The sequence below is a fragment of the Brachyistius frenatus genome, unplaced genomic scaffold (assembly GCF_029030835.1).
Source record: "Brachyistius frenatus isolate BFR_SWC_R1_liver_20210118 unplaced genomic scaffold, ASM2903083v1 Contig_25, whole genome shotgun sequence".
Taxonomy (NCBI): Eukaryota; Metazoa; Chordata; class Actinopteri; family Embiotocidae; genus Brachyistius; species Brachyistius frenatus.
The window spans coordinates 1,624,138-1,638,441 of record NW_027210624.1 but is presented as its reverse complement, the minus strand read 5'-3'; the positions used below and the strand labels follow the sequence as shown (position 1 = coordinate 1,638,441).

The following is a 14,304-nucleotide window of genomic DNA, read 5'->3' as shown; positions in this document are numbered from 1 at the left end:
GTTTTATTGTATGTGTTTTATGTGTTGCAGAGTTCTTCAGTCGTATTATTTAACAGTTCAGCGAAATCGAGTTGGTCACAAGAACAAAACAGAAAAAAATAAAATAAAAATGACATTCCTCTTCCCAGAAATGATCAGATCTTTGTTTGTATTGTTATGAGTTGAACACTGTTGAGGCTATTTTAGTCAAACGATTCACAATTCAGATATTGATTTCAATAAATAGGCTTCCATAGTATTACTTAAAATAAAATTGCTATTTTGCATTTATCAAAGAGGCTTCTCACACAGAGGCATTTGTGCCCTTCAGCCTCCAGCTGGGGTCATTTGTTTGCATCCAGAAGCACTAGCTGCTCTTTTTCTCTGCTTCAGAGACTGCTGTTGTGGCCAGGCAGTTCATGATTAGATACAGTCCACATATCATCTGTAATAGAACCCGGGGTTGTGTGTTTTGGGTCTTTCAACATCTGGTCCCCAGAAAACGCTGGTATTATGTGAAAACTAGCTGCAAGAGAAAAACGTTTGACTTTTACCAGGGTTGAGGTTTGAAATCCAGCGTTCACCCCGAGTTCTACAAATTAATCTTCCAATTAGTGAACCAAAACTACGGGTTCTTCCTACTCTATAATGACAATATTCAGGGTGACAGCTTGAGTGAAGTTTGAACTTTATCTGTTGATGATTTGACATTATTGTCTTTACAAACGATTATAATATAATAACATGTTCCCTCTATAATCACATTAGAATTCAGTGTACATACATCCATTTTTTTTAACTGTAAAATAAATATTTAATTTATCAAAATGTCTCCTTGAACCTGAAATATCTTTTCTAAGAGAGATATGAGAACACAAAACATTCATAACTAGACAAGCACATTATATTGAAACAACACAACTACAGGCAGACAAACATAAGACATTAGTTATAAGAGTCATAAAAAAAAGAGTAAAGTAGTTCTGACAATTGGTTTATGGGGCCAAAAGGTAGATCTATAGGTTAAGTTCTGTAAATTGATCTGTGGAAGATTTAATAGTAGAGCATTTTTGATAAATAGTTCTGAAAGTTCATCTAATCATGTGATGCAGAGAACAATGTTGAGTGTGAAATATGTCATTAGTGATAAAGCCTAATGCACTGTGATAAATGCATTTTAACAGCTGAAGTAATCTGAAGTAGAATCACAATCAGATAAAGACATAATTAAAGTACAATGCACAATAGGTTTACGGTTTAATAAAACAGATAGCCTCTAGGAAGATCTTCTTTTTTTTTTTTTACATTTAAATTTTCATAACATTTTCCCGAGACAAAGAAAAGGGCATCAACAGAGCAACGGCATGATTGACAAAAGTAAATATATAAAAAAAAAGTAAATATAAAACACATTGAAATAAGTTACACACTTTACTCCATAAATTCCATTTGCAAAGAAATACAGAGAAAGTGAGCTGCAGTCAATAAAGATTCTTGGCTACCCTTGAAATTTAAACAAGGTTTCCATCAGTATTTAAGTGTGTCTGAACGACATCCCAAAGGGTCGTTCTATCTTCCAAGTTGCCTTTTAATCCGTTAAGCATAGACTCAAAGGAGGCAGTCTGCATTCCCTCAATCTTTCACTGAGCTATTTTCCTTTGTCTCCAGATAATTGTGGAAGCTGCGATCATACCAAGCATAACAACAGAAAATGCATATTTTAAAATATTAGTTTTTTTCCTGATAAACATAAAGCAGGAATCAGGGTGATAATTAAACCAGTCACTCAGAACTTCCAGACCTTAAACACAAATGGTGTCACCATATGGAAAATCTCTCATACATCTACCTCTGTTTTACTCTTTCAACACTAATTATCAATCAGTGTTATTCTGTGGAGTCTTATTGGAGTGTGATAACATCTACTGTATGTGCTAATTTATTTACTTTTTGAATTTTGAATTGCAGTTTGTTGTCAACCCAGTTTCCCAGGTATGGTATGGTATATACTTTATTAATCCCCGAGGGGAAATTTTTTTAGGTGTTTGTGGTGTTTGTGGGAATGTCCAAAGTTTTCATGACAGGATAGGCCGAGTCGGCGGTAGAGGTAAAACCATATACTTTGTCTTTCCTGAATTCAAAACAGGTTTGTGATTAAGAAGTGGCAATTGGAAAGAGCCCGATGGACCCGACGAAACCGAGCCTCAGCTGGGTGGATAAAAAAATGGGCATTCATGTACTTCAGCATAGTAATTTATGTACAATGTAAATGGTAATGGACCAATAGAGCCCAACAGACCCATGGCCCAACAGATTGACTTTAAATGAATCATGAGTGTGCAGTAGCAGGAACTAATTGTAAATGATCAAATTAATATTAAGCCACAATTGCCTTCAGGCAATCCAGATGTTCAATCCAAAAATGCCCATTTTATATATTTTTAAATAGAGTATTCATATGCTATTTCCCTATCACCATGTGCAACAGACCTCTCATTCAATGTCTGAACAGCTAATACCTGTTCTTGCAAGATAACTATTGAACATATACTGGCTGAAAACCATTTGAAATTAAACTCAGTGTCTCAGAATATGAGAACAAGCAGGAGGATTTGTGTGAAAATGAAAAGCAGGCAGAGATGTGAGTTTGAACCACCAGACATTATTGAACCACAACCGGTGACTCAGTAATATCGATGAGCAATTATATTCAACCTGAGTATTGTTTTGCTCTGTGGGGCAGTAAAAGGAAAAATTATTGCTAGCAGAAAACAAAGATGATTAAATCAGTAAATTATGCTTTTGGACTAGTGTGTTGACATTTTTGATGCTACAAACTCTGATACAGGTGGGCAGACTTTGGACATGTAATAGTGGGAGAAGTGCAGGTGGAACTCTTAACATTGTTAAAGGCTGCATGCCATGTGAGTGATTGTCCTGGTACTGTGCATGCTGCACATCTGCATTGCTGACAATTAAACTGCCTGGAGCCGTCAATTATATTATGTGTTTCCCCCCATTAAGAACAGTTCAACTTTCTGCTGTAAAGGGAAAAAACAGCCATTTGGACTGGAATTAGTCACGACACTTTTATCTCCCAAATAGGCAATGTGATGAAAAGGTCAGGTTAACAAAGTTCACAAAGTTGGGCCCATTAATTTTAGGACTTAACTGCATATGTATACATGAATAGGTGTCTCTCAAGAAACTGCTGAAGTGTCAAAGGATGCTCCACAACCTTTCAGGTTCACGTCAGTGGTGACTCTAGCTGGTAACACTCATACTCGTAAGAGGTGGGGTGCAGGTCAGTAACTTTAAGTCACTAATAAGTCACAAATGCTGGTTTTTGAGTGTTCACATTACAAATAACAACATATCAAATTGTCCACATGCGAATCTAAAGTAAATCAAAATGTATGGGTGAAAAGAATGAAACCTGTTCTGTTAAAACTGTCATGTAAGATGCTGCTTGTGTGTGTCTGGTACGTGTATGCTGACCAGCAGAGGATGCCATTGTATCCTTTTTTTTTTTTTAAAACATTTATTACCACAAATAACCTACTGAAGGTGTGAGTCAGTTTGAATGGGTGGTTTTACACATATATCAGGAGGGATTTTATATACTGTGGGAATAAGATGCTTATACATTACTTGTACAGGAAAAGTTTCCACAAACAATGTAAAGACAGATGGACTTCCATAACAATCGGATGTAATTGTATCACCCTCAAACCTATATGGTTTTTACAAGTACAGTTGTGTATGGACTCCCCAAAGTGTGATGTGAACCACTATGGTTAACGACATCAGCCAAAGCCAAGTGGAGTCAGGAGTTAGTAAACTCGCAGTCCAATTAAAGAAACGGGATTATGGTATAGGTGGAGGTCAAGTGAATGCAATAAATGTTACAATGCATGTGACTGAAATCAGCAGTGCAGTATTTCAGCCCTTTTACAATACACCTTCTTAGAAGCTAAATGTGTTTGCCAAGCCAACAGTGAGAATAGTTAAAGCTCTCAGTAACTTCCAGGCTGTCTCCCTCTGGACTGTATTCAATTCACAAATTTAACTTAACAATGTAGAAAACAGATGGAAAACATAATATTGAAGGTGATATAGCATTAACATTTGTTACACTCTGTCAATGTAATTTTATTCACTTGTGCCAAATGCACATTAACTTGTCTAATTTTTCATACTTTGAACACACTGTAAATATGATGTTGGTCTTGGCACAAGTAGACCTGCAAGGGAGTTATAACATCCGCTTACACACATCCCAAAAGCCACGCTAGCCCTTTTATACCTTATAGTAATAAAAAAATAAAAAAATAGGTATCTTCCAAGTAAAGAGACTTCTTCAAAATATGGTTGTTTGAACTCAGCAGGATTGTCTGGCCTATATTTCTGTCACAATATAAAGTAGACATGAGCTCTGTTATGCCACATAAAGAAGGCCTTGAGCTGTTCTCGTGTCATCCGAGTGATCAACATGGCCTCAATAAAAATTTGTCCAAAAAGTAATATTTACGACTGCCATGACTAAAGCATTTATGAGCAAGCCTTCGACATTTATAAATTCATCCTCAAGTCATTCAGTGCCAGATGAAGGAATGACAGACCAGCTTATAAAGGCAACAAAAGCTGCAAAATCAAAGCACAATAACGAGTTATTTGGAGAGGTTTTTATCTGGCCAGGCTACTTACATAGTGTTTTCCAAGTATGGATCCCAGACGTGCACATCAAAATCAACTGTGCCTCCATATGTGGGACTGGAAGACAAAACCAGTTTTTTTTTTCTAATTCAACCCAGCACAACAGCCATGCAATAAATGGAGGCTTTACAATGCATAATTTTAGTTGGGCAGATCAATTGTTGACACTATATGGTTGTTTTTGAGGCTGTATCTTGGGTTGTTACATGGAAGGTATGCATTGACATCATGTCTTTTTATATCAACCCCATGCCGACACTGAGTGGCTGTTGTAAACAGAGAGAGAGCGTTTCCATACTCAGGAAGGCAAGAAACTATTGGTCGTCTTGCAAATAAAACATCGTTGTAATTTACACCAATTAGCCCCAACATTAAAACCACCTGTCAAATATTGTGTCACTTCCCCTCGTGCCGATGAAACAGCTCTGGCCACTCACGCAATGGGCTGTGTAAGAGCTGTAAAAGTGTGCTGTGGTATCAGGCACTAAGATGCTTGCAGCAGATGCTTTAAGTGCTCTTAAATTGAGAAGAGACTCGGACTCTATTTTCCAGCATGTTCCACAATTCCAGACAATATTCCATTCAATAAGATTGCGAATTTGGACGCCAAGTCAACACCTGGATCTCTTTATCATGTTCCTCAAACCATTCTTGGACAAGATTTGCAGTATGGCAGGGCTCGTTAGCCTACGTGGTCTGAAACAAGAAGCAGTAGAATAGAAGTAGAATAGAAGGTTTCCTGTTTGACCGTTAGACTAGATGATTGGCCACTGCCTCTGATAGCTTACCGTCCTTCCATAGTGCATCCATTTGCCATTTCTTCTCTCGATAAACGATACACACAGATGTCTGTCCACACAAAGAAAATGGGATTCATTTGACCAGGTCAGATCAGTTCTGACGCTCATGGACCCATTGTAGGTTCATTCAGCAGTGGACAAAGGTCAGCGTGGGCAATCAGATTTTAGCAAGCGGCAACCAACAGTGACATTGGTTAGGGAACGGCCATTGTGAAGCCTCGAGTTCGGATTTTGGCCGGCGCCATCTTGCTAGTTTGGAGCGGTTTGGAGCCAGATTTGACCATATTTGGACGAGCTGGGAGGAGTGAGCGGTGGCTCTGACTCTATCTGATTGGAAACCCGGCGATACTCCGTCCCGCCCATCGATGGCTGTCACCTGACTGCACCACAGGCCTGTCAATCAAACAGACACGCCCCCCCATAAACACAGCTTTTTGGAGCTTATTTTTTAATTAATGACGGGTTATTTTCAGATGGACCACCAGAAAATGAATAAGAAGGAGCGACTTAAACTAGCTAAACCGAAATAACTCTAATTCTCGTTGAATGGGAGTTGATGGAGCCGGAGGCCTTTGGGGGCCGACCTCTAGCGACACTGCAATGGTATTGCAGGTTAAGGCACTTCAGCGTCAGCCTAATTTTTCAGACCCAGAAACTACGTCCACTTAATCAATGGATTTGAGGCTATGCAGCCCCAGCAAACTACGATGGTCTGTGGGTCTTCAGCAGTTTGTGCTACAGCAGCTGTTCTGTGGTATCCGACCACACAGGCCAGCATTCACTCCCTATGTGCTCCCATTATCCTGTCAACGGTTCACCAGTTGTCCTTTCTTGGACCACTTTTGAAAGGGACCAACCAATCTATACTGTAAACACCACAAAAGATCTGCTGTTTTAGAGACTTTGACCTTGTAGTCTCGCCTTTACAATATTATCCTAAATGAAGTCTGAGTGACTTCATAAGTCCATTTTTTGTTGGATGTTAAGCTAATATATTGTCATTTTAGTAATGTAGAATTTGTCTTCATAATGTCTGAGGAATATATTGACCTAACCTCATCTTTTCTCTCTGACTTTGCATTTCCTGCACTACATTTCCCGCCTGTTAGCTTGCTAAATTGTTAGCCTCTGTGGCTTCTAGACTGCATCCATGTTGGTGTTGCCTTGCAAAGTTTTTTATGACTTAACGACTTGAACGCCAACCATACAGTGCACACTTTACAAATTCCCATGTTGTAACCACGAGCTCACAAGTTTCATTTGAACGCAGCATATGTAGAGGTCTTGATTATTGTGATGAGTTGCTGCAGCTCTTCTTTTTTAGGCTTTCTCTTCTTTCCCATGAAAGTACGGTGTATGTAATGTCTTTACACAGGTTCCATATGAATTATTAATATCATTTATTAATATTGCTGAACCTTTGTGTTTGTTAGTGCCCACATTATAGCACTTTGTTGAAAATGTATTGGTGAAAATTTGCCGTGTGATAAGATGTTTTCACATATCCTCCATGTGCTACCATTGAATAAAAAGATTTCTAAAACTTTCCCATATACTTTTCTCATGTTGTCATATGTTGCAACATCTGGTAAACATGTGCCATACACGTGATCACGTGTCCCATGGGAAACAAATATGTGTTTTTTTTGTAAGCAGAGTCTTGGTGTTTGGCAACTCTGCAAACATTACACCTATGAAATCTGCAGTGAAGAGGATCCAAAAGAATGGAGAAGGGGAAATGAATGGTAGCTGGCAGTATACAAACTCTTTGATCACATGCTTCCTGACATCAGTGTGTTACTTCATGGTCAGACACCTTTCGACACACCACAGGGCTTTTGGGCGCTACATAGCAACTTATACATCAAGAGGAAGAAGCAGAGCCTGTCGAGCATCTGAGGCTTTTCAGGAAATTTAAAGAAAATAGACAAATGTGTTGCAAAGGACTGCACGTGACAGAGTCCTCATACAGACACCCAGTCAAACTGGATCACGAAGCTGTGAGGAGCCATCTCACCTGATTTTCAAATCCGTCCATCAGCTTGTTGCTCTGGGACCATGGATGACCTCTGTGTATACAAAAACAGTGCCTGTTCCTTTCCGCTCACCCACACGGCCCAGACCCTGTGATATTGCTTTTCTGAGATATAATTTATTCAGGAAGCCAGGATATTATATTCTAGACAACTGAGGAAATTGGAAGGACATCAGCCAACTCACTTTGTTTCACAACAAATGTGAAATAATTCTTTACTTTTACAGCCGACTTCCTTTTGAGCATTTTGGGTCTCCCCCATTAGTTTGGAGGGAGATAACAGCCAGAGGTGCAGACCTGACCCACTTGTGTACTTTATATTTCTTGAGCTGGATGATGAATTAAAATATTTGAATTGTACACAGCATCATGGATATATAATACAAATTAATTTTTCAGGGTTGGATTTTTAGCTTTGTTTGTCAGTACATGATCTCTCATCGATTGGTTTGGGGAGAAGTTTGTCTTCAGGGTGTTCTTTCTGAGAGGGTCAGGGGTAGGGGAAGAGGGAAGGGGTAGGATTGTGTTAGATACGCTTTCTGGTAGACAACCCAGAGGGCAAAGTTGTCTCTCACACTCTAATGATCAAATCTGTCCACCATGCTGTTCATGTAGTTGCCTGTGTATTTTCTAAACCAGCTTTTTTTTTGTTGGTATCTACCTCACTTTAGATTACAGTAACACCCCACGAGAAATAACAATCTGATTACATGTATTTGTTATATCTGAAAAGTATGTCCATGTGTATTGACTATTTTCTAACTTTTGCAACTTATGGAACACATTGGTCCTTGTGACAATAAAAAGACATGAAAACAGACAAACACACACACATGTTTACTGGGAAAATCTCAACAGTAAACTTGACATGAGTAAATGGATCTGACTTTTACAGACCATATAAAAATGTCCAGACGACGATTATGGAGCTCAGGAGTTAAACTGAGGATGACCACGATATAACAGCTGTTTTGAATGGAGTCTTTAAACTGACTCTTTGTGTGACAGCTTACCTACTTATTGTGATTAAATCCTGGCTGATTCTGTTGTCCTTGAGGATTAATTATGAATAATAATGTACCACTATTGTACCATTTATGTAAACGTGCACAGCTGTCTCGCTTTGACGACACTCATATGGACCCAGCTGCTGTATGAAGCTGCAGGTATTTAATACATTCCAACTTCTACAAACAACTGTAAGCCACAAACTAAACTTTAGCTTGTGACGTTTTGTTTTTACATAAACTTTTGGTGAATCTCATTAATCGAACCAGGTAGGCTCTTTATCACAGTTAGTTGTACAACTTTCATGGACATTCCATTTTCATATTTGTCATGAAACTTGTTTTGGCTGTGTGAGAACGTAACACTGAATCATAAAGCTACAAATGCCAACCCTGTCTCACACATAACTGTGGTATTGATCTTCTCATCTAACTCTCAGCAAGAGGCTGAATGAGGACATTCCCTGAAATGTCAAGCTATGTGTTACTGATGTAAAAGATGCTTATTGAGCCACAATGTTTGCAAAGAAGCTGCTGTTCCCGGAAAACCGTTTCTGACTGTGATGCTGAACTGCAATGAATTTTCTTTGAGGTGTAAAATCTTTTTTTTATTTTTACTGAATTTGCTCACATTTTAGCAATGAGGGATGCTTTCATTCTCCAAATCTCACCATCCAATTAAACCCTTATTCAGGTTTGAACTGTGGTGACTACATACCATTTTCCCTAAAGAATACACATTAAAGACAGCAGATATAGGTTCATGTAAAAAGACCATTTAGCTTGAATTCATTTCCAAGAGAGAATTAAATAACTCACTGATTACGACCAAAGATTAGTCTGCAAAGAATGCTCTTTAATTAGATAAAGCTCTCGTGTAATTGACACAATTCTGGACATTATAATATCATAAAAGATAACAAAACAATACAAAACATGTATATGTATTCACAGGACACTGGTGCTCCAAGAACTAGTGAAATTCAACAACAACGTCAGCAATATCACAAATAACAATAAGGATCATGATAATACCTGTAGCGGTGCTCCGTCTGATTTATCCAAAAATAAGCCACAAATGAGGTGACTTTCTTTCTGAATGACAGGAGATCTTTTTTTTTTTTTTTCCAAGAAAAACATTTACTGAAAACACCAAATATTACACTCTGTCACACGATAGAAAAACTATTTGATCCCGTGTCTAATGCAGCTCTCTGTTTGGCACCTGCTGCCATCATGACGTCATTAAATCACAAATAACAAATGGAACGTCAATTGTTAACATTAAATGGACATGAACTTTTCTTTCAATATATTTTCCATCACTACTTCCTGCAAAATGAGCATGAATCAGAAATTTAATTATTAATATTCCTGAAATTCAAATTAACTAATATTATACACTTGTGGCTCTTACAATACTGATAACAGACAATATATTGTTCAAAGGAATTTACATAAGAATAAATGAGTTTTAGGAGAGTTTAAGCTTACGTATATGGTGGGTAGTTTATCAAGCCTTTCGAAAGAGGTGTAAAAGTCATTTAGTTAGGTTTAATTTACCGTCTTAAGAGGCTGGCATTGTGACGTCATGCCTGCTGTCCCATCAGTCTGTGTGTTGAGGTGGTCCAGTAAACTGCTGCAACACAATTGTGGCGGTGTGGGTGAGGGCATTGCTGTTCACGGGCAAGTAGCGTGCGCTGCAGTTTATTTTTTGTCTCAGCATTGTGCTCTATCCTTTCTTGTTGCATTGTGAGTTTACCCTCCAACAGAAGCAGATCGTATTGAAGAAGTGGCAGTGGCATGTAGCACACGGGTCACAGCAACCAGACTGGGGAAAACAGCTTTGTGTAAGCTGAGAGCAGTTGGAGATCACAGGATCTGTTGTCACTTTGGCAGGAGGAGCAATGTTTTTCGGAGCAACAGGAACCACTCTTGGCCTCTGGAGGGTGAAGAAAGCAGAAATTTTAAGAGTGTAAGAAAAACAATCTGAGTCTTGTGGAGTGTTTCAGTATTATTGTCTCAACTTCTTGTTTTGATGAAAGGTTTAGTCTTTGTTTCCTGGAATCAATTTGGAATGCTTTATGGTTCCAGATATTCACATTTATTGAAGGGGGCACCATGAACAGCTAGGGCCCACAGCTGTCAATGTTTCATGTGGCTGGCAGATGTCCATCTTACCGGCACATGAATCCTTTGACGTTCGTATTGTCCTCTCCTGGCAAACAGCGGTCTCACTCTGCCTTTGTTCAAAGACCCTGTTGAAACAACATTGAGAATATTTGATCTGGTAAAAATGCCTCAGAACATCTCTGCCAGCCTGCTTTGTGTCTAACCTTTGTTCACCAGCAGCCCCAGTTTGTGGCTGTTGTATTCAGCTCAGTATCATATTAAAGTGTGTAATACACCTGTCATCACGAGAGGAGGCCGTGTTTCGGGGAAGACGGAGGTCATGTGATGGAGGTAGTGAAGTACAATGATTGATGAAGTCTGAAGTCTTAGTTGGATGGAACAAACACAGGACATCGCTTACTTACATCAACAAATTTAAGTTACGAACGTAGAATTTGAACCCCAAACATGATCTTTTTCACACACTGACCAAGTAGCTTTGTTGCCTAAAAATAAGACACCTTACTTTTCTGACACGCAGTGGACCGAGGAGGGTATCACATGCTGTGACGTAATGTTGGGTTGATATATCACCTTGTGTGTGCTCTGAATCTGGCATCCTATTTTATATAATTAAATTGCAGTCATCTTTGAAATCCCAGGTTGTTTAATAACACATACAAGAGATTTGTATGAAAGTCTTCTACATAATAAAAAATCATTTTTAAACATAGTTCCCAAGGTGTGGCTATATTTCTGGACCAGTTGTCAGGGAATGTCATCTCTACATGACGCAAGAAAAATAGTAATGTGATTTTTTTTTTTTTGGCATAAAATTGTAATATTCTACAATATAACAACAAATGTCGACAAATATAAATGATAGTAAAACTTTTTTGTTTGACATCAAACAAATCGAGTAGGTATTAATCACTAAGGTATCATTTCCAGAAACAATGGCACAGCAAAGACACAGTTACTACTCATGGCACTGAGACATCACTACAGTCACTAAAGCACAGCGTAAAAACACAGTTGCTCAGCAACAGCAACGTGGTCGGTGACCAGAAGCCACAGAGGCAAGTAGATTATCAAGTTTACAAGTGGGTAATATAAAGCAGGAAATGCAAAAGCACAGAGGGGAAGTTGAGACTGTTGGGAAGATCAACATTTTCCTCAGACGTAGGCTATTACCTAAGTTATGAAGATAAACTCTCCATGACTAAAAACAATATATTAGCTTAATCTCCAACAAAAAAATTAACCTCATTTTGCTGCCATTTCTTTAAACGTCAGCAAACACATCACAACTCTTGAAATTGGAGTTTCCAGGGTGGTAAATAACTCAAGAGTACAACTTATCCACGAACGCAGTTAACACGACTCCATTTAAAGATATTCCTGCTACAAGTCAGCAGATGCTTGTAATCTTCTCATAAATCTGTATGAGCTACTGTTAACAGTTCCTTCCTAAAACCCAAAACACAAATAAACACCATCTTTACACAAATTCATGTTTTGTCCCATGAGAGGAGAACTCCATATTAAAAGATCGGCATGTACTTTCCTGTAGAACTGTACCACAATTGAAAATATATAGAGCCCTAAAGGCCCCAAGTCACATATTTTAGACTTTAGTTGCTGAAATTGTGCAACAATAAATCTGGACAAACATAAAATTGTCTCATTTAAGAGATAAATCACTCAAATACTTTAACTATGAACACGTGTGAACCTGACCACAAGCGATACATCAGAGAATAGGACTCCCTTACACGCCTAAGTATTCCTGTCACTCTGTGTCGTTTACCATCTAAACACTCACTGCATGTTCACTTCCACTACTCTTCCTCCTCCTCCTCCGCTCCCTTCACTGGTTACCAGTAGCTGCTCACATCCATTTCAAAACATTGGTACTTGCGTACCGTGCTGTGAGCAGATCGGGTCCAGTGTACATCCAGGACATGGTCCAACCTTACATCCCAGCCCGCTCCCTCCGCTCTGCTTCTACCAATCGGCTTGTCCCTCCCTCACTTCGAGCTAAACACTCTACAAAATCAAATCAAGACTGTTTTCTGTCCCAGCTCCTAAATGATGGAATGAGTTCCCCACCGACATCAGGACAGCAGAAACTCTGTACATCTTTCGCCGCAAACTAAAAACACACCTCTTCAGACTTTACCTTGAATCGTAGAACTTTAGTAGCTAAATGTCACTTACTGATAGAACTTTGTAGTTTAGCTTTCTTGAAGAAATTGTATTTTCTTGATTCTTGTTGTTCTGGGTTTTGTTGAAATGCACTTATTGTAAGTCGCTTTGGATAAAAGCATCAGCTAAAAGTCTGACTGGTTCCACTTAGGCTGAACAATATTTCTGCTGCTGCTTTTTAAAAGGCATTGTGACTACAGTGTGAATTTTTTTTTTTTTTTTTAATGCAGTGGACATAAATCACCCACATACACATAGACCTCAATATGAATTGGTGACCATTCATTATTCTTTTCACATCACATTGCGCCTAATTCCCCACAGTCTCTCTGATCGGCTTTCGGTCACATCACAGAATATACACATCTGGATCAGTCTGAGGTCTTTACAATGATCATGGACCACCAACATGACCAGAAATAGACTATATACAACACAGGCAGGATTGTAGGTCAAGTTCAGCGTCTTTTTTTTTGTTGGTTTTGTGAACAACATAAATTGACCTAAAATGTTGAAGACAAAGCACATGACATATTCTATATTTCACACTTGGACTGAAATTCATTAATGTGAAGTGAGTGGATAGAGTTTGAGGTCTCTTCAAATTTGACAAAATTTGCACTTAGCATGACAAACTGTACAGTTGCATCACGTTAGCAGGTTGATAGTAAACCCATAATAATAACGCTAAATAGGAAATTGCATGGTCATAATGTATAATAACGCAGTCAATTTTACGCGAGTACCACATCTCTACAGTTCCGTATTTTCTTTATAAAAAATAATAGCCGCTTTGCAGTTCATACTGTATGGGATTTTTTAATTTTTTTATATGGTATTTAATTGTGCTTATTTAGAGCCTACCTTTGTCATCATTTTCTACAATAATTTGTATTTCCAGGACGCTTTTTAAATCACTTCTATTTTCTTTTCATAGATTTCAGAATTTCCTTTTACTGAGTGTTGGTTTTCATGATTGCTTTTCTCAATTTCTGTATTTATGAGCGGTTTTCTCTGATTAAAACCATTAGCGTCCGTGCGTAACGAAGAGGAGCGCAGCCCCCGGCACTCACCTGTGCTCCGAGGCGCCTGGGCCTCGCCGAGAGACAAACTGCTCTCGGCTGCCTGGAGATCGTTGCGCGCGAAGAGACGCGAGCTCACCAAGGCCAAATGCAACATGCACAAACACAAGACTGCCAGCTTCATCCTGACTGACCGGCCACTTCTTCTACGACGCAACAAAGGAGCAGGAAAGATCTCGTCTTGCTGTTGCCATCTGAAGCTTGTTAAAATATAACTTAGTGCCTTGCTCCTCTGTCTCTGCCTCTCACTCGTCTCCAACTTTAACTTATTTGAGAGGCAGGCTTACACACGTGGAGTACACGCCCCCCTGTTTTGTCTGGACGCCTGTCAGCAGAATTAACACCAGTGACCTCCATGGTTTTAG

General features: G+C 38.9%; 1 protein-coding gene across 1 annotated transcript; it reads right to left on the bottom strand.

Moving 5' to 3' along the window:
• Nucleotides 1-10,269: 10,269 nt before the first annotated feature.
• LOC138620575 (agouti-signaling protein-like) lies at nt 10,270-14,063 on the bottom strand. The gene is made up of 3 exons (XM_069697912.1): nt 13,931-14,063; nt 10,719-10,795; nt 10,270-10,479 (listed from the first exon to the last, which is right to left on the bottom strand). The coding sequence occupies exons 1-3, from the start codon at nt 14,061-14,063 to the stop codon at nt 10,270-10,272; spliced, it is 420 nt and encodes a 139-aa protein (XP_069554013.1).
• Nucleotides 14,064-14,304: the final 241 nt, after the last annotated feature.

Excerpts from the sequence above, each read along its gene's own strand:
- LOC138620575 (XM_069697912.1), bottom strand. The coding sequence starts at position 14,063 with ATGAAGCTGGCAGTCTTGTGTTTGTGCATGTTGCATTTGGCCTTGGTG. Across the intron at positions 10,796-13,930 it reads CCAGGCGCCTCGGAGCACAG|GGTCTTTGAACAAAGGCAGA; the intron begins GTGAGTGCCGGG and ends TTGTTTCAACAG. Across the intron at positions 10,480-10,718 it reads GTCAAAGGATTCATGTGCCG|AGGCCAAGAGTGGTTCCTGT; the intron begins GTAAGATGGACA and ends TTCACCCTCCAG.